At 42.4% G+C, this 19757-nt stretch overlaps 1 protein-coding gene across 9 annotated transcripts in view; it reads left to right on the top strand.

Annotated features, from left to right (window-relative positions):
* ANKRD44 (ankyrin repeat domain 44) overlaps positions 1-19757 on the top strand; it is a 142530-nt gene that overhangs the window by 93445 nt on the left and 29328 nt on the right. For 5 of the 9 annotated variants that reach the window (XM_068948251.1, XM_068948249.1, XM_068948253.1 and 2 more), the window contains exons 11-16: positions 3679-3761; positions 5044-5161; positions 7567-7635; positions 10704-10844; positions 13639-13722; positions 14737-14848. In XM_068948251.1, the coding sequence (XP_068804352.1) occupies positions 3679-3761; positions 5044-5161; positions 7567-7635; positions 10704-10844; positions 13639-13722; positions 14737-14848 (607 nt within the window). The remainder of the gene's footprint in view (positions 1-3678; positions 3762-5043; positions 5162-7566; positions 7636-10703; positions 10845-13638; positions 13723-14736; positions 14849-19757) is intronic. The other 4 variants (XM_068948258.1, XM_068948252.1, XM_068948250.1 and 1 more) reach the window with 1 other exon arrangement.

Below are 19757 nucleotides of genomic sequence, written 5' to 3' on the forward strand. Positions count from 1 at the left end.
CTGAAGTATGAATGCTTGGGACGACAGAAGGGAAGGAAGCCCTACCAAGCTGCTATTGTGCTCAGTTGTGGGGTTGCCGGTAGTACCGGTGCTATTTCTTTTTCCTGAAGTGCTTGATCACTATTGTTGCAGAAACTCTGTAGCAAACACTTTGTATAGGAAACATAAGTGAAAAAATTTTGAAAGCCAACCAAGGGAATTGTGTATGTATTCCTTAGTATCTAATTAGACTAATTTTCAGTGGCATACCATACTCGGTGACTATCCCTTGTGTTATTTTGATATTGCACAGGATAATCAATAGAAACACAGTAGCGCAAAGCAGATGTTGCTAAGTACTTCTGAGCTCACTCTAACTGTAGAGCCTGCCTTGACGTTGCATGGTTTCTGATCTTCAGTTGGCTGAAATAATAAGATTGCTTTACCGGATTAGTGGATTTGGGGGATGTTTCACGAACAGAGGAACGACGAGTGGAAATCATTTCCAAATGCCATTAGTGCCTTCTGCTTCAGTTCAGGTAGATTTTTTTTGTATCTCTCTCACACGTATATCAGGACTATAGCCACGATAGACAGATATTGTGGACTCAAACATTAGGAGGTACTTGGTTTTGAAGAATAGTTGAGTATTCATTACTTACGTTCTGACTGTAGTTCAGCAAGGTAATGGAGTGCTATATATTCAAAGCAGACAGCAGCAAGTTAAAAACCTGATTTGGGAAAGACGAAAATGGTCAGTCAAAATAAAAAAGTAAACCGGAAGGTAAACGTACAGGTATAAGACCAAAATTGTGCCATGCCATGAAAGATACCTGTACCAGCGGTTTAATAGCAGCTGAATATGAGTTTTCTGCAGTTGAGTGCACATGTCTTCAAAGTACAATTTAAAGGAGTCTTCTACCTGCAACCTACCATGGAAATCAGGGACTACTGTTGACTTACCTGGTTAGGAAAACCTGCTTCCAAATATTTTGCTTTTGGCTGATTTTGGTTTGGAAGATACTTGCAGCTCTCAATGTTTTGTTTGTTTGAGGATGTTTAAGAAAGTGACGCGTTTGCCTGTATTCCTGTATCGACTGTAATGACTGTCACCGAGCAAACTCAAAAGGCAGAACAGATCTTCAGTTGGCATAGATAATGTGCCAATATCCAGTGATGTTAGCTGAGGCCTGCGGAATTTCATTAACAGAGCCAGCATGAAGATTTTGGTGTCTAAATAGATGAATATTTTTATTAGCTCTTTTTCCAGTACAGTAAGTCTCATTCTGTCTCGTTTCTTGAGGTTCACAGGGAAAATGAGCAGCAGTGGGATAACCCGCTCTTGGAATCAAGGTTATCCAGTTAGAAATTTCTGTTTCACACTTGGGTGACTGCAATATTGTTCAAAAAAAGTCCACTTCTTCCAGCAGCAGTGAGAAGACAGCTCTGAGATACCAGGCAGATCCAAGTGATGCTACTGTCCTAAACAAGGAGGATTGGAATAACAGGAATGAGCTTTCGTATGTGTCCCCTAAACTGGCTTTGTAAGAGAAAACTGTATAGCTTTGTTAGCAGCAGCTGCCAACTGCTCAGTCAATCTCTGAGGCAATTGCATTTCAAGGAGAAAGTGTGTAGGCAATGGGAGGAACCAGTGTGAACAGCGCTACAGAAGTGTGACACTAGTTAGCAGATGTGCAGATAGTACATTTTGATGGAAACCAGCCAAAACATATGTTGGATGGAAATCTTGGCTAACAGAAGAAAAATACTGCTCAAGATAACTAGGTGGAGGAGGAGAAGGCAGGAAATGGCATGGCAATATAGAATATCCAATGGTAGCTTAAATGAATCCATAGCTAAAAAAATGCAACCTGGTTAGACAGCTGCAGCAGCTTGGTGGAGTTTATGCTGTTTCCTTTCAAAGAATAGACTGTCAGATCATCTTTCAGTAGATTTACTCCAAGGAAGACGCAAATGCCAACACTGGCAAAATTAAAATTCATACAGTACCACAGGTCACTCCTTAGTGTAGTGAAGCAGCAAGAATGACAAATTTAATATGAAGGCAAAGGAAGGATGGGACTGCGAATTCTAGAAAGAATGAGTTTTCTTAAAAAAAAAACAAACCAAAATTGGTCAAATATATATGCATATAATATAAAATGCATACAATATTGCAGAGAGCAATATATCCTTATAAGCATCCACACATTTTTTTTTGGCTAAAGCTCCATAAGTCATTACGATTCATGAAGAACCTTTCATAAAAACGAGTTCTTACATCTTTGGATCTATATCTGAAATTCTCTTCCACGAGGTGATTGTGCTCTTCCATCCCTAAGTTGCCTTGCAGACAAGAATCCATCTGCTGGTTGTTCAAGAGTTAGTCATTTTTTAAAAAATACATTTGCTGAAGCAAGCAGTAGATGATAATCTTGTGGAGAAAGCTGGTTTTAGAGGCTTCATGTTTACGTGCACTTGGAGGACTGCCTGTAGAATAATATTTCTAGAATAACAAGACTCTTTTTACAAAACAATGCCAAATGACAGAGGCCGAGATGGCCAAACCCAGAAGTCTTCTAAGAGTGCAAACAGTGGCATGCTTGTTGACTGAACTGGGTTGATTTACTGATTTAGTAAAAGCTGCTGAGCGCCCAGCTTGTCTGAAAACTCTGTGGTTGCCCGATACAGGTATAGCCTAATGGTAGGTGCCTTTTTTCTTTTTTTTTTTTCTCCCAATGTGTCTGCTCTGAGTAGTTTTTAGTATAACTGAAAAGAGTGTCATGTGTTAACAGGAGGGAAAAGGCATGGTGAAAGTGAGCGTGTGAGGAGACTAGCTGGAGCAAATTAAAAAAAAAAAAAAAGTTTAGTTCTTAGGATGTGGAAGAAACTGCAAGTGTTATTGCAGCCTAAAGGAAGATGAGAAAAAGAGTAACCAGTAACAAAGACTCGTCAGAGGAGCAAGAGGTCAGATATTGTGAAAACAGTGCATGAGAGCAAAGTTTTCAATTTCTGTACAAATAAATGTGTGTGTATATATGATATACAGTGTGCATATATGTTTATGCATTACATAGCTTAAGTACGTTTTACACTTAGTATAAAATCACCTGTATTTTAACTAGAACTGGATGCGGAAAGGACGGGCTAATTGTACGATGTGCAAATGTGGGTACAAGACAGAAAGCGTTTAAATTCCTTGGTGGCAGTGCATGAGAGTGAGAGACCCCGGAGCCCCAGTGGAGAGGGAAGAAGTGGAGGTTGTGAAAACCCAAGTGAGAGTTATCTAATCTATGTTAACTGCAATAAAAGTAGATTGCAGAAATAACACTGGGAAGGCTTCAGCATTTACTTTTGCCTCAGCATGGCAGTTGCAGCATGTGGAGCTGCTGCAGGAATTTGGGCACTCCAGGCTGGGAACTGGCTCCAAGCGACGTGCGCGCTCTTACCGCCTCCCTTACCGTAGGTTTCGTCTGAGTTCTTAGAAATCTTCCTGCCACGTTCTGTTCATAGTGCCATGCCAAGATTTTGCTGTATCTGAGTATTTTTAACTCCTGAGCTGGTTGGTTAGGAAACGCAGATAAAATTAACACGGCAAGAAGAAGCTGCCGTTATAGCAGGAGCTTTTTGTGCGCTGTGTTTGTACGTAACCTGGATTTTTAACGTGACTCTGTGTAATGAGACCGTTGTGCCTTTCAGGTGTGGGATCCACAACATGTTCCCTTTACACTTAGCAGCGCTAAACGCTCACTCAGACTGCTGCAGGAAATTGTTGTCATCGGGTAAGTAAATCCAGCAGCGTCCGTGCAGCTCGAGTAACCTGTGTCTGTGCTGCTTACGCCCCTTTTATATTCGTTGTTGTGAATCGTTCAAATGAAAGACTTCCTGTGCTGCTGTGTTGGGCTGCGTGGTGCCGTGTCCGGAGCGTGCGAGCCTTTCCTAGCGGCACGCGGGTAGTTCCTCGCGTCCTGGAGCGATCGTGCCTGCGGCCCTTCTCTCCTGGCACTCTCAGAGGGTTTGCATTAGTTCACCAGGAAGAGGAGGAAATCGAGAACCCTTGTCCATATTGTAGGAGTGTCGGGCACTGTTTTGTTCCGTTTTCCCTAAGGTAATAATTCAGGAAATTATCTCCTTGAGGCCTGCGCTGGAGCAGGTATTTACATCTCGCTGAAGACAATAGGTTTTAGATCCGTGCTGAAGTGTGTTTCTGAATCAGAGCCAGAGTAAAGAAAATAGGTTGGTCAAAGCTCTGTGGGCACGCAAAATGAAATTGGTTAAAGTGTCGTATCCTAAGAGGAGTCTCTGCGTCCAAAGCAGAAGAAGCAGGAGTTTGCTGACGCGAATGTTTTAAGAGGCAGCGGTCAGGTGCCAAATCCTGAATTCTTTTTTTCCAGGCAAGATTTCCCGTGAGTGACAAAACAAGGCAGATCGTGTCTTTTCTAGAAAACTGTTTCGTTACTTAGCATTTAAAATCTCCTACAACTACTTTTCTTCCACCACCTTGAGTCTTGTAGGGTATTAAAAAGTGTGGAAAATGTTAATTACATACCCCACTGCAGTGAACGTTGGTGTGCTCTGGCCTTGCCCACTAGATCGGGGAGGAAGAGAAAGAGCTGTGGGTGAGGAGAAGGAATGCCGTCAGGCTTGGCTCTTTGGCCTTGCGCGTCTTGACGAATATCCTTGCACGTTCCTGGAAGCCTCGTTGCAAAATCTGAAAACCTGAAACCCACACGCGATAAAAACGGCCCCGTTTCATGTTTAGGCTAGCTCTGTGGATTTTCTCCTTTCTTCACGTTTTCTGTCCTCGTGTCCCGCTGTCACAGTTCTCTCGGTAAGGGTCTTTCTCACAGACGCCTGCCGCGTGATTGCGGCAGGGATGCGGCGCAGAGCTCGATGTGGCAGCAGCTTCTTGGCGCCTTCGCAGCTCGCTCTCTAGAGCTGCCAAGCTGGAGCAGCCGCTTGCCGTTTCCATGACAACCTCTTTCTGACTGTAGTTGCTTGCGTTCTGTTTTTCCTAACTAACTGATTTTTCTGTCTCTGCAATGTTTCTTGTGGTTTAACTAGGACAAAAGTATAGCATAGTGTCCTTGTTTAGTAATGAGCACGTGCTGTCTGCAGGCTTTGAAATAGACACCCCCGACAGCTTTGGAAGAACGTGCCTCCACGCTGCCGCTGCAGGAGGGTGAGTACTCCTAACCGTAGCTGTTTGGCGTTATTCCGTGATTTCATTGCAGATCTGCTGCAAGTCAGCTGGGCTGTGCTGTCCACGAAGGAATTTATTGTGGCGAAAGGGAAGCAGAACAATTTGCCATAAATCCTGGTCGCTTGAGGCGGTCTTTTGCCGTGGCCCTCACGTAGGGGTTGCGTACAGGGTAAAGGGGATGGGCTGACCCTTTCTACTGCGGAGAGCTGGGCTGTGGTTTGAAACATGGCTTTGCAGGTCAAACTCTTCCTTTCCATGCCCCTGTAAAGACTGCTGGCCCTTTGGGTGGGGATGCTGCATACTCGCACAGGGCTTTTTAGTGGCTCGTCTCGCAGCTGAGGGCTAGCGGTCAGCTGGAAACGGTCAGGTCCTAGGAGCAAAGCGGAGGGAGGAGAAGGAGCTGTGGCTCCTGGGTGCTGCTGGCCCCATGCAGTTATTCCCTGCCCCCTCCTGTGGGCTGTATTCTTGCCTCAAAGTTGCAACCATGCAACCGTCCACATGCCCTCCTGGAGTATAAGTGCAGCTCACCTCCCTCTTCTTTCCCATTTCTCAGATGCAAGTTTAAAAACTTCTAAAAGAAGTTCACCAAATTAGAAAGGTGGTTGTCCTCTTAGGACAACGCAGTACTGATGAGTGATGGGAGCCCAGAAGTGGAAACAGATGAAAACCGAAATAAATCAGTTTAATTCATAAACTGTAGCAGTCAGGTAGCTTAAGTAGTTCCCAGTAGTTGTCAGGGGGGTTCTGCAAAGTTAACCTTCGCAGAAGGAGAAAACGTTTGGCAAGGACTGAGTTTCAGCTCTTCTGTTGAGGACTTGATGCTCAGAAGACAGATAAAGATGGAGCCTTGTCTGGAATCCAACTTAGCTTCTCCACGGTTATAGCAAGCAGAAGTGGTCATCCAAAGTGGCTATTTGGCAGTCTTTTAGAAGTTGTTTTCACTCCTTGGGGGACCAAAGTGAAGATCACAAAATGTTCACTATTACAAGCATCTAATGAAATTGTTCCAAGTGCTGTTTTTATTATTTTTGTGGTACTCTTCTTATTGATACTTCTCTCATGCTATTAATAGAGAAGGTATGACTATTGTTTGCGTTGACATCATTGTAGTGTACTCTCCAAATACTACCTCTTCCATAAGGCCAGGCTCCAAAGGATTAATTAAAAAAAAAATGGAAGCCCAAAAGAGGGAGGAGAGGCTTCATAAGAAGCAGAAGTGGCTCATGAAAATAAGCTGTATTTTTTCAGTGGTTTACTGCAGTTGTCATCACTAACAAGTCTTTTTATTTTTAGTACACTGTGGTGAGTGTTTTGTAGATATTTTATGCAATAGCAATTTAGAGCAAGAGTGAACATACGCCAACATATTGCATCCAGTCGTCTTTTTTTTCCTGGAGCTGGAGCTACAGAAAAGCCTTTTTTTCTTTCCCCCCTCTCCCCCTTTTTTTTTTTTAATGACACATGCCTGTAACTCCCATTACATTAATGGGAGTTTTATGGGTATGAGGAAAAGAACATACTTTAAGGGCCTGCTCTTGTGATTCAGAACAGAAATGATTCATTGCCCTTGCGAATGACAAAGGAGTCTTGAAAAGTGCTATGTATCATTTTCTGCTTTACTCTTATACGTTTATTTTGCTTGAATTGCAAAGATGTGAGAATTCAGCTGTTTTCTTTTCCGTTAAGAATCACCTAAGTTTAAACAAGATGAGGAAGTTACAATGTGGTGAATTCTTTCAACGGATATAAAGCAACGGAGCCCAACTCACCCACTGATATAAAGGCAATATTGATATAACAGCAGTTTTAAATATCTATGCCCCTTATTCAGCAAAGCAAAGCACCAAATACATGCTTGAATCTATCAATATTCAACAATTCACGTGAGCCTAAATGTAAAAGTAACTGTTGTGATTGAATCTCACTGAAATAAACAAGATTTGAGCAAAGTGCTTCTTGTTAAATGCCTTGCTGAATGGGGGTGGACTCAGTTAAATGTCACCTCTTCATTATTAGACTGGCATTTTATAAGCTAGCAACAATTTTCTTTTAAAGTTCTCTTACAAAATAGCAGTTCAGTGAGGGAAGCATTAGAGTACAGCACCCTTTGGAAATCCCTAAGCCCCTGAATTCAGATCATGTTTACTGCTCTCTGTTGAAGTAATTGCTTAATTTTTACTTCAGTGGAAGAGAATTCTGATTTTTCCTAGAAATAAAGGAGTATGTTCATAAAGCTTCATTTTCAGTTTGCTGCAGTTGTAGTTTGCTGTACCCTATATCTGCACGGCAAATAGTGGAACAACTTTTTTCTTTGCAAGTGGGGAAGGACAGCCAAGATTTAAGCTTCTGTTTTGTTCATGCTTTTTCTTTACTTCTCTTTTCAGTAACGTTGAATGTATAAAACTCTTGCAGAGCAGTGGAGCAGATTTTAATAAGAAGGACAAATGTGGGAGGTACGTAAATTATGAAGCTCATTTGAGGAAAAAAAAAAAAAAAAAAAGTAGCAGGCAAGCAAGAAAGACAACCCCAGTCTGGGAGTCATATATTCCATGAAAATCGCTAAACAGTGAAATAGATGGGCCTTCCCTACAGAACTCTGCTGCGGCAGTTAAGTGCCAAACAGACAGGTGCAGACTTCATTAAATACGTAAAAACCAAGCTCACCCTCTTGAGTTTTCTGTTTTAAAAATATCACTGGCTTATTTTTTTCCTTATTGCTTTCTTTTACTGCCTAGATTCTTGTGCTTATGCACCCAAGACAGCGCCTGGGTAATGATGGAAAGGACTGCTGCTATTTGATGTACTTCCTAGGGTTTTTTTTTCCCCCATATGAAGTGTTGCCATGAGTGTTGCTATGCCTGGAAAGGATGCAGAGATTTCACTCCCTGATTGCTCCAGACTATCTGTTCAGCATTTTGCCATGTGTTTTTAAACAAAGCCAAAGTTTCCTGAAGAAGGAACCTAGTCGTTCTCCAAAACCTGGGGGTGAACTTAGAAGGTGGGAAGAACTGTAGCCTACAATAGCATCACCTTGACTTAGCGCACTGTGTCTCAGGCGGTAGCAGATTGTAGCATCATGCAATTATCCATCACCACCGTTATGGCCGTACCACCCCAGAATGGGTGCAGGTGCAGTGTGCTTAACCTCCCATACTGCTAGCCAGGCTGTGGCTTCAAAGGCTATTCACGGCGTGCAAGCCTGGGGGGCGTACAAGAGTTTTGCCAGCGCTTGGGCAGGATGGTAAGAGATGCTGGCTTGTCTTGCCATCTTGAAATTCAGGTGAATAAGTTACTCTTCTGCCTACCCTCCCAAGTACTGAAAAAAGATACCCGTCTTTAAGCGTTAAGTTGTCTAGGGTCTATCTGAAAATATTTCCCAATTGCAGCTGTTTGAGAGAACCCAGCCTAAAACTCCCATTCCAGCAAACAGTTTCCCTTGCCCGTGTTACGTATGAGAATGAAAAAATGAGCATTACAGTGAGCTTGCACAAATCCAAGTAGTAAGCAGTGTTTTTTAAAGCTGTGGGATTGCCCTGTCTAGCAGTCAGGCCTTTCCATTTTGTCTGGGATCGCTCTTTTATCTTCCACCCTCGCTCGTACCAGTGAGGTACGAGAGCACTGCAAGGTGTTCCGGTTTCTTCCTCTGAGCTCCTGCAAACCTCGGTGGGTGCGTGTACTTCTGCAGGTTGCTGTAGATGGGTGAGGAAGGTGTATTCCAGTTAAACCGCTGATGACAGTAGCTGCGTTGGAACGGCATACGCTGCGGAGGTCCTCCTTAAGTGCTCTTGGTGCTACTTATTTCAGAGAGAACGTGGTTGGTGTCCTGAGAGGTTAAATGTGCTGGTGAATTCTTTTTTTCAGATGATTTTTGCTTTTGTGATTATACTAATACAAATGAATTACAGCTGAAAGGTTCTGGCCTGGCTTGGGCGTTTTGTTTCCTTCCTTGGTGGAGGGGACAGCAGTGGGTTATTACTCATATCCTCTAATATATACAGTGGAAGTGTGTCAAATACTTCAATAAAAATGAAGGCGCTCTTCTGTCCCATTTAAATGAATCGGGTTCACAAGTGAACTATCCTTTGGCTGATTTTTATCTTGCAACTTTCCTCCAATTAAAAGTATATTATGTTAGGGGACAAATTAATTTGGATTGGTTGAGGACTTTGGCATAGCAGAGGGAGCCTCTGCAAATGTCAGACCCTTTGGAAGTTGTGCTGACAACGTGAGCTCTGCCTGCACGGCATTCAGGCTTTGAGCGGCACGTGCCAAGTGTGCGGCGTGCTGAACTTGCCTGCACAATGGATCTTTTCTTGGATTGTGGAATTCACCAGAGTGACAGGCTCACCCCACGTCTCTGTCACCGTCCACCTCCGGTATTGCTGAGGCTGTCTAAGCCGCAACGGCTTTGGAGTTAAATCCTGACTCGGGTTTCACTGTCTGATGGGGGCTGCCTCCGTGGGCTAACGCTGGGCAGCTGAAGCTCTTCAAACCAAGCAACTGCCGTTGAGCCTTAGGCAGAGGCAGGTTTAGCTGTTAAGACACGCTTCCTCAGTTATGCTGAATAGCACTGCATAGCAGGTGGATTATCAGACTGCAGCTAGCTCAAATTTAATTCTGTGCTATGGGCAAAGAAGCTTTTAAAGCCTCAATTATGTGTGCGTAATAAAAAATAAAAGCGTAATAGTACTATGAAAATTCTGCCTAGACAGAGGAGTTGATATGTGTGAGTGTGTGTAAAAAAGCAACTGTAAGGGAGGGGATAATAAAGCCTAGCTCAGCTGCTCTGTTCAGCTCAGCTGCTTGTGGAAAAATGTGTGGCAGTCAGCTCTAGGTCTCATGCATAACGTGTACGTTTGAACAACCTTGGGTTAGAAGGAGCTTAATTTGCTTCCATTTGGGAATATTTCTGAGGCAAGAGAAAGGCTTCGTGTGTCTCCAGGACATAGGTTTTGTTGCTTTCTTTTTTTGAGAGTGGTAGGAGAGGGATTTCCTCTGGAGTTATCTTTGAATTTCTTTTAAGGTTTGTTCAACCTTGGAACTTCAGCAGCCTGAGGAGTAGGTGTAGCCAGCGCAATGGTTGTGTGAGGAGTGTGAAATGTCTGCAAAGTGAAGTTGTTAGAAATACAGCTTTCCTATGCTCCTCATGGGCAGCCATTCCAGCTGAATAATGTGCTGTGAGGGACACCGTGCTTTGCTCTGCTTCCTAACTGGAAGAAAGTCACGCGTGCACAGAGCAACAGCAGAGGCTTTCGTTGGGAATAAGTTGTTTGCAAGCCATGGGTTGAGAATCCCTATGCTATTATGCTTGGTAGGAGCAGTTTTCCTCTTGTAGGAGCCCCAAAACCTCATATTAACACAATTTTTCGTTAAATTTGCATACCTTTGAATTTCAGTGTAAGAACATAAAGACCTGGTGTGGTCACTTGGAAATCTGTACGAGTGCTACAGTTAAGGTTTATTGTTATTATCCATGCTGCGTATTAAAATCTGAGATAACAAATTGCCGCTTACGTTTCAGGACACCTCTGCACTACGCAGCTGCAAATTGTCATTTCCACTGTATTGAGACACTGGTGACAACAGGAGCCAACATTAATGAAACAGATGACTGGGGACGCACCCCTTTGCACTATGCTGCTGCTTCTGACATGGACCGAAAGTAAGAAAGCCTATTTGTAGTCCTTGTTTACAGCGTTTTGCTAGATCAGTGTCGTGCTACTTATCTTCCTGCTGCAGTATCATTTGAACCAAAAAACAATCCCACTAGTGAGGGGATTCCCCTCAGATGTACGCGTAGCCCCATTACTGAATTGCTCTGACTGTAAACCAGGTCCCCGGACGGGGTGGTATTTCAGCCATACAGCTTACCTTTGAGGTGACGCACAGTTTTGCAGAGTGTTGCCACCTTGTCCTACTGAACTGATTTCCCAACGGTTTTGTCGTCTGTTTTCCTCTGTGTGGTTTCCTCACAAGAGGAAGATGAGAGAGTTTTCTGCATGTGCTCCACCGTCCCTTTGGAAGGGAGGGAGCGAGAGACAACAGAAGAGAGGTTTTTCCAGATGGACTGTAGTGACAGACAGACATCTGGCCATTCTGACAGATGTGCTGGCAGAAATGGGATAGATCTGTCCATCGACCTCTCTACTGTCAGAGCTCATAAAAAAAAAACATTCGCCATCTCCAAAGTAGGTTGCTTTTTAGAGGTTTTAGAGACAGAGCGGACTGGGGAATAGCCTTTGGCAGAATGCAGCGCTGCTCTTGCGGGAAAGGGCTGGAAGGGGGGAACAGCTGCAGAGCTTGCAAGTCCTGTGGCTGGTTACTGCAATGTCTAATTCCCAGTCTGTTGCGTATTTTGGCACTTACTTCCTTATACTGTATCAAACAGATTCAGTTATTCTGTTAGTTCTCTCTTGAAACTGTTAGCCACTTGTATTTATTTTAGATCTTCCCAAGCTTCTCGTACTTCCCTGCCTCTTCCCTTCAGACTCCAAGGGATTATTTTCTTTGGTTTCTTGTATAGTGAGGTCTGGTAAAATATGTTTGGCTTATGGTTCGTTCCCAGTATAATACTACCTCAAAGCCTCTCCAGGAAGTCTTCTGCATAACCTCGTGGTAGAAGTTTGGATATCATAGCCAAACATCGTTAGCTTCTTAATCATTTGCTGCAATAATACCAATATCAGAAGCTTTTTCCCTGTCACCCTCAAACCTGAACAGTGCTGAGTAGAAAGCAGCAGGATTTTCAAAGGACTGTGCTTGCTGCTATTAGAGAACGACTTTCATGGACAGTGTGAAGTAGGCTGGTGTGAAGGTTTTTGCCACTGGGTGTTGCTAATTCTGTCCTGCCACAGAGAGTTGTTACTCTCGGTGCTGAGAACTGCAATTCAGCGTTGTTTTTTAGCCTTTGGCTCTCCGTAGATGGGGTTCCTGCATGTAAAAAAGCCTGATTTTGTAGGTCAGCTTTTTTTTTTTTTTTTTTTTTTTTTTGTGCTGAATGGGGGAAAAACTCCCAAGGTACTCAGGCAGTTTCAGTCCAAAGAGTATTCAAAATGTCTTATTTTGGATGTGCGCAATGTAAGTGCAGGGAGAAGTCTTGATGTAACAAGAATTGAGAGGCTGTTGTTGACTGTCGCTGTTGTTGCTTATGGTCTTCAGAATGAATGTACCCCTTTCTGCAGTGGAGAGCAGAGAGGCAGTTTCATTAAGTAGATGATTGGAGTTTCTGAGTATCTATTGTTTCTGCAGATCACCACTTATTCTGTTCAGACACACTTATTTTGGGATTTCACTGATTCATAGTTAATTGAAAGCAGTATAGGTATGACTTTCAGCTGTTACAGGAGATGTTTAAAATCCTGGTCAACCCCCAGGTATCTCCTGTTATTGTTAGAGCTTTGAACAGCTGTGCTGATAGAGCATAGCACACGAGCACCTTCTGTGAGCTCACAAAATTAATATTCAGGGGGGTTTAGATTTTAATAAATGAGTTTTCTTTATGAGGCAGCAGACATTAGACAGACCCTGGGTTTGCAGAACAATCTATACTGCTGCTTACCCACGTGAAGAATGTCAAATGTTGATAGGAGAAATGGGAAAGTGAACATTAAAGAAGGCATGTACTGTTCTGCATTGTGCAGGATCCAGTCTGGAATATGTATGTTGTATAGGGATTCATATTAGCGAACTGTACTTCTACAAACCTTTTAAGTCACAAATGTGTGGTGATTCACAGTAGTCTGCAAGTATGTGTTCTGTGGTAGCCTTGGTGGCCAAGTAATGTCTGTGTAAAGATCATAATCCTCTGTCTGCTGTCCATCTGGCTGGGATGCACGGCTGCTAAAAATGATCTGGGCGTGCGGGAATACTAAGATATACTCAGCTCTTTGAAGAACGTTAAGAATCCAACTGGGATATCCTTGCAGTGTTGCCAAGTATTTCACAGAAAGTGAGAAGAGCCAGCAACACAGCTAATGCAGGTTCAAGATAGACTAGGTTAGTACCTGTGGCTGAAGTCTCCCAGAACTCCAAATCTCAAATATTAGAGAAGAGCAGCAGGTTCCTGAAGGAAGAAGCAAGCTGTGGTAACCTTGGTTGCTCTCTGCAAAGGAAGCAAAAGACGAGATGTGGGAGAAACAGAAAGATTAAAGACAGTGATGATCAAACTGTTTTTGGTAGAAATCAGAACTTTACAGTGGTGGGTGTTTTTTTATTTTTGTTTTGTTTTGTTTTTTTTGATTTGCCAGATGATAAACTGCCATGTTGTAGGTGTCTCCCTTGTTTGGAAAACTTACTAGCTGCAGGCCCATGTAGTGCACATATTTACCTTTGTAATTTTTGCTGTTGCCTGGAGGAGGTCTACTGGAGGCAAGATTGGGGATGGGTGGCAGACTGCGTCAAAATCACTGATGTGATATTTTGAAAATAAGTTGCATTTTTCTGTCCTGTATGTTAAGAAGAAAGAATATTTTGGGTAGCTCCCATGAAAATGCTGAAGAACTTGAAAGAGCGAGTGAGATGAAGGAAAAAGAAGCTGCACTGTAAGTTTGGTGTCAATACAGCAGTTAGACTGCATTTTTGGAGAATGTCCCTGCTTTGGGCTGCAGTTTACGCTCCCTGTTTTGCTTGTTCATTGCTCTGCTAAAGACAACGCTTAACATTAACGAGGGCTAACCTAAAGGAAAAAGCTTTCTGCTCTTCTCTGTGACCATGTTCCTTAGTCTTTCTGTTTCTGTGCTTGTTGCTCTTTCTTAACTGAAAATGTGTTGCTTTATTAATTTAATAATTCTTTTAGCATCATGCACTGATTTTGGTGTTTTGCGCTGGATTTGTTTGTTGCAAAGAGAAGTTGACCAATGGTTTCCACAATGTCTTTGCTCAGATTGACATTTTCCTCTAGCTGCTTATTATTTCTTTGCTGTAAAATTTCCTTTTTTAAAATATGACTTAATATTTACATTCACTATGAATTTTTAGTGAGGGTAGTAACAAAGTTATGATTGCTTGAAGGTGTAAAAACAAACAAACAAAAAAGTTGCAGGAGCTATTAAGAGCAGAAAGAATCCTTTGAAAAATATGTAGTTTCAAAGAAATTTCCAACAGAGAAGTAAATATATTTTGCATACATGTTAGGAAATTGACTAAGATAAGTCCTTATTTTTCAGCTTACCACAGTACCTGCTTGGGGACCAGTGGTTTGATCAATGAGTTTTTAGATATAACAGGAACAATTCCAAGTAGGGTGCTTATATAGGGTGCTTTTCTTTCTGGCTTTGTAATAGAAAGTCATTTTACAATCTAGAGTGACAGCAAAGGCTGATCTGAAGACTGTTTTTATAAAGAAGATCTTCAAAGATGAGCAGTGATTTTCTGTATAAAAATTTGGCGAGTGTATAGAGGAACGACGAGTGAAAAGCTAGCAAACCCATACATGATTTAAGGTACTGTTAGAATGCAGAATTAACTGTCCATCTCCAGTGTCACTCATAGTAGCAGTGGGGAATGAGTCTGGTAAATATTATGAGCTGTCCTTTAAACTCTCAAATTGTTCCCAGGTGTCTAGAGTTCCTGCTTCAAAACGATGCTAATCCATCCATCCAAGACAAAGAGGGGTACAACACGGTGCACTACGCTGCTGCATACGGGCACCGACAGTGCTTGGAACTGGTGAGTGTGCTCAAGATGTATACACTGGTACGGTGAACTCCCTTGAATAGTTATTGTCCAGGTTCTTTGGATAGCCACAAAACTGTAGGTACCTGCCGTATGATGTAAAGTGTGTAAAGTCAAACATGTGCAAACAGGCGTAGCTTAACTACACGATCATCTCGATAATCCAGTCTTTGTTTAACAAGCTTCTGCTTAAATGTGGTGTTTGAATGGAGCTTCGTATGCTTAAAATGGCTCAAATTATTTTTTTAACTGTGATCAAAATATTCCCTGTGGACGTGCCAGTCATAGGGGATAGCTTCCAGCACATGGGCCTTTTGTAGATGGCATGTTAGCTAGCTTGCACGCTGAGAGAGTAAATAGCTTTCGAATGATGTGTGTTGTCAGCTGCATACCTGCAGTGCCTTTTTGCCTCCGGTGCAGCAGTAGCAGCATCGATATTTTTACCACTATCAACGTTAACCTTGCATGCAACATAATTTTCACTTTTTTTTAATCCTGCATCTGAGTAATTAGAAATTGCATCTGACAGAAAGCAAACATTTCTTGCCAAAAGTCAGATTTGCAGGATGGGTAGAATGGATTCAAAGAAGTTTGTGAGTTAATGAAGTGTCGTGAAGATGGAGGTTAACTGAACTGCTTGATACACACTCAGAGTGTGATACCACATTATTGTGTCACATGTAAGTAGGCACTAATTGCTTAAAAAAAATTATAATTAGAAAATTGTACAGCTATTCAGACTTTAGTAAGAGCAGAACTGTGTGCTGCCTTAGAGTTTTATGTTTGGTTCCTTCTTTGTTTAACGGTTCAGATTACTTAATTATTAAAAAAGGATTTCTGCATAACACACACTGCTTTCATACCACGCTTATCAGCGATGGCAGTTACTGCCACCAAAGGAGAAATACTGCTGTTGGCCTACACGAAGGTCACGCGAGCTGGGAGATGTTGACCTGTAAACAGACCAGGGCAGCCCTGGGTCAGAATTTCAGGTGAGGCGTTAAGCCTTTTTAGCTCCCACCTGCAAGCACATATATTTAGGATGCTTAAAATATCACTGCTCCTTTGTTGCTTGTGGCAGCTGCTTGGCCTTTCTGTGTTCAGAGCCTTCTCCTGGAGTTGTTCTCACGCAATCCTGCCCGCGGGGATGGAGGGACCCGCTGTTGAGCCTGGCGTGGGTTTGGAGCAAAAGCAACTGTTCCTGGCATTTGAAGGGCATGCTTATATAGAGCAGCCTCCTTTGCGCTGCCTACAAGCCTCTGCGTGTATGGCCGCAGCAGTGCGTATCACTGTCATACCCGCCTCTTATCCCCAGGTTCTTGCAGGACCTGCACGCGAGGAGCTCTCCAAAGGAATGTCGTCTTTGGGAATTTTCTTTCAGCCGTCGTATCGTAGTCCCCATGTGCCACTGGGTACAGAGAGGGTGCAGAACAAGGTCCCCTCTCTTCCTTGTTGCTGGGCACGTTTTCTGGCAATACATCAATTACGGACAGTAATCTGCAATTGAGGCTTGGTGTTACTTAGGCACGCTAGAAAAAAGGAAGAACTGTGAATGCAGTGTGTGTCAGAGGCGCACAGTTTTTCTTTATTTCAGAAGGCTGAAATGCAAACTGTGGGCCAGAGACAGCCATGCAGCAAGTGTTCTGTGTCTGGACAGAGAAATTCAATGTTTTCACATGCTAATCCTTCCACGTTTGTGACTATTGCTGCATTATAGAAACCAAAGGCTTGTATCATTTGCAGAGTTACAATCATGCATCTCTTCTGTGTACAGCTGTGAAGGAAAACTGCCATGAATTTTAGCCGCTTGCATGCAAAGGACTGCTATCATGTATTAAGCTGTCTCCCTGAAAGTTTTATGGGGACTAGGATTTTGCTATTGGTGTTAAGAGGCTGACAGGCGTTTCACTTTATCTCTGGAATACAAAAATTACATATAACAGAAACCATTTGTGCTTGATCGACAGTAGCACCGGAACCCGTCGTCTTTACAGCCCCCATCAGAAGCAGCTGATTTCACATTGTCCACGTGAGAGTTCCCCCTGAGTTACTGAGTCTTGACTTTAATAACTAGTTATATTTAATAACAGTGACTGATTAATTGATCCACCTTAACGCTGGGATTTTTTGCATTACTTGTATTCAGGATGGCAAAAGAGCTGGGACCAAAGTCTTGAGCAGCTAAAAGGTAATTGTGCAGTGGGTATGAAATGGAAATAATCTTTGTGCCTGCATTTATTCACTTATTCCAAGATGAGACTCTCTGGTGCTGAGAGTATTTCACAACAATTGTCGATGCTGATGCCTCATCTGATAAAGCAGCGTCATCTGTAGACGTTGCTATCTCGTAACGTCATCCGACATTTTTTGATGGAGTTGTGGTTATTCACGTACCTGGTGGTTTGGCTGCAGTTTGTTGTGCTCTCTGTGGCAGACCTGAGGTGAGGATTTCGTCGTGAACCATGATCTTTACTTCTGGTAGCTATTAGCCGCAGTATGTTGACTGCTCTAGTTATTCATAGTTAAATGAAGCAGCCGCTACGTTTTTCTTGCTTCCAGGCGTGACTTTTATCTATAAGCCCCTTCTTTTCCACGTGAGCAGAGAGAACAGTAAGTCATCAAATGCCATCTTATTCCGCAAGCCTTCTGTTTGTTTTTGCAGCTAAACTAACGGAGATGAGGAAAACTGACAACACCCCTTTGCGTCTTTTCTCTCTCCGGAGTAGCACTGGGCTCTCCTCATCGACGCGCGGGCGCTGCCGAGTCCAGGCGGGGGTCCGGGCGGGCTCTGAGCGTTGCCGCCCAGCGGAGGGGCTCCACGGCCGCTGCCTGCCTCCAGGGAGCCCAGGGCTGGGTGTACTGCTGCGTCTTGGAAATGCTTTCCGTTTTTGTTTTTCTTCTCTTCAGTGCTAATTAAACAGAAGATAAGATTCGCGATATTTCTAGCTGCTCTTACTGAAGCATTTACCTCTGCACCCATTTTACAGTAGCAGTAGGAGCCCAGCAGCCTTAATGTCAATATAAATATGTCTGTACATAGGAAAGGAAGTTTTTTGTTTGAGCTTCGCAATAACGCTTTTTTTTTTTCCTGGCACTTAAATCAGTCTGATGAAGTGAATTATAAAAAGACAAATGAATTTAGGAGTCTTAAATAAAAATACTAACTTTGAACCACTAATAAGATATATCCCAGGAACTCTGACACACAGAACGCTTTTTCTGAAGTATTTCCAGTCTCTCCCATCGTGAAGAAGAGATTTTCAGGCAGGATGATGGAAATAAAAAACATTAATGTTCAGTGCCAAGTTAACTGTTACTTTACTGTTTTATCTTTTTAGTAAATATTTGCATTTTACTACTAACTGGTCATAAATGAGAGTGTCTAGGAATTATTCTCCCTAGAACAAGATGGTTTATTATAGGCATAAAAATGTTGGAGGAAAAAGTTCATATAAAATATAAAGCTCTGATTCTGGTTGAAACTAAAGCAAAGTGGGTGTAAAATTGAGGCTGATTTTACAAGTCAGATAATTAATATTTCCCTCATGCATATTGCCAAACAGTAGGAAAAAGCTGGGAAGAAGATACCGTGTGGGATTTGATTCCTTCCGTTGTTTCAGTGTCTGCCAAATGAACTTTTCACATATGAAAAATTTCAGTTGGACTCTTTGTGTGTGTAAAGTTAAGCAGGGACCAATGTTAGTAGTAAATGCTTGTAGGACAGAGGCCTTAATCAAGAAAGGAACCTTTTTCCAGTGTTCCAGAATACATGGAAACTTATCAAGGATCTTGTAAGATGAGTTATTTTCGAGTCCCTTATGACTCGTATTTAAAATACCCTACTTTAAATAAATGATTACCTTAAAAAGGCATAAAGAATAATAAAGAATGCAATATCAAATGGAGTTCCTGCAGCTGAGGGATCTGGTCTGTGCTCTAAGCACGATAGCCTCTCAGCTTTACAAAATATTTATGGATTTGAGTACAGTTTGGGAAAGGCTGGTTCATCTATGAACTAATATTTTGACTTTTTGGCTTTTATGTTCAATACAAGTCCAATACCTTCGGAAGGGCGTAACTAAATCTCTAAGTGGAAAGAGGAGCGATATTAGGAGAAATAAAAGATTGAGTGGAAAGGTCAGTATCCTCTGACACAAACAAACAAAGTCTGTGTTTGTGTGTTCAACCACAGTTTTCTCCTTGAGGACCCTTAGGTTGTCTGGGATAGCAGTGGGGTAGTTGTCCTGCAAGAATGATGTGATGTTGCTAAAAAGAGGAGAGTGAAAGCAGATTCTTGAATTCTTTCTCCGTCTGTAATGAGTCATTCGTGAAGGGCTGAATGGTGGCGCGTGCGCTTACAAGCAAGTGAAACTCAATCTCTTCCATCTGCTTTTGTACTTCTAAAAATACCCTCATGTTTGTTTAGATTGGGACCGACTTCTTTAGTGGTCGGTAGTCAAGGTTATCGGGCAAGATCATTAGCTGATGTTTTAGAGTTGGTAGCATCACTGAACTATAGCAGTTCAAAAAAAATCTGTGTGTTTCATTCAAATGATGTCTTATTATGAAATCTTAATTGATTTGGAAAGAGTGAAATTAAAATTCTAGTGTCACATTAAAATGCTATCTGGAAGGCCATTTAAGTGCTTTGGGCTGCTTTAAAATAAAAAATATCTTTTCTGTGCAGTGTCCGGGCAAGTAAATTAAATGTCTGTCTTCTGGAGTGAAATCTTTTGCCTGACTATAAGAATTGATGTTTCGTCTGTCTTTTAATGTGCTCTTCTCTTTATTTTATCAGCAAATTAAATTTACCTTTTGGCTAATGGGAATTGAATTGGCATAGGGGTTAATTCGTTTGAGGAAGGGAGGAGAACATGGTTGAACTGAAAATCACGTCCATCAG

This window comes from Struthio camelus, chromosome 6 (assembly GCF_040807025.1).
Source record: "Struthio camelus isolate bStrCam1 chromosome 6, bStrCam1.hap1, whole genome shotgun sequence".
In the NCBI taxonomy this organism is placed as follows: Eukaryota; Metazoa; Chordata; class Aves; order Struthioniformes; family Struthionidae; genus Struthio; species Struthio camelus.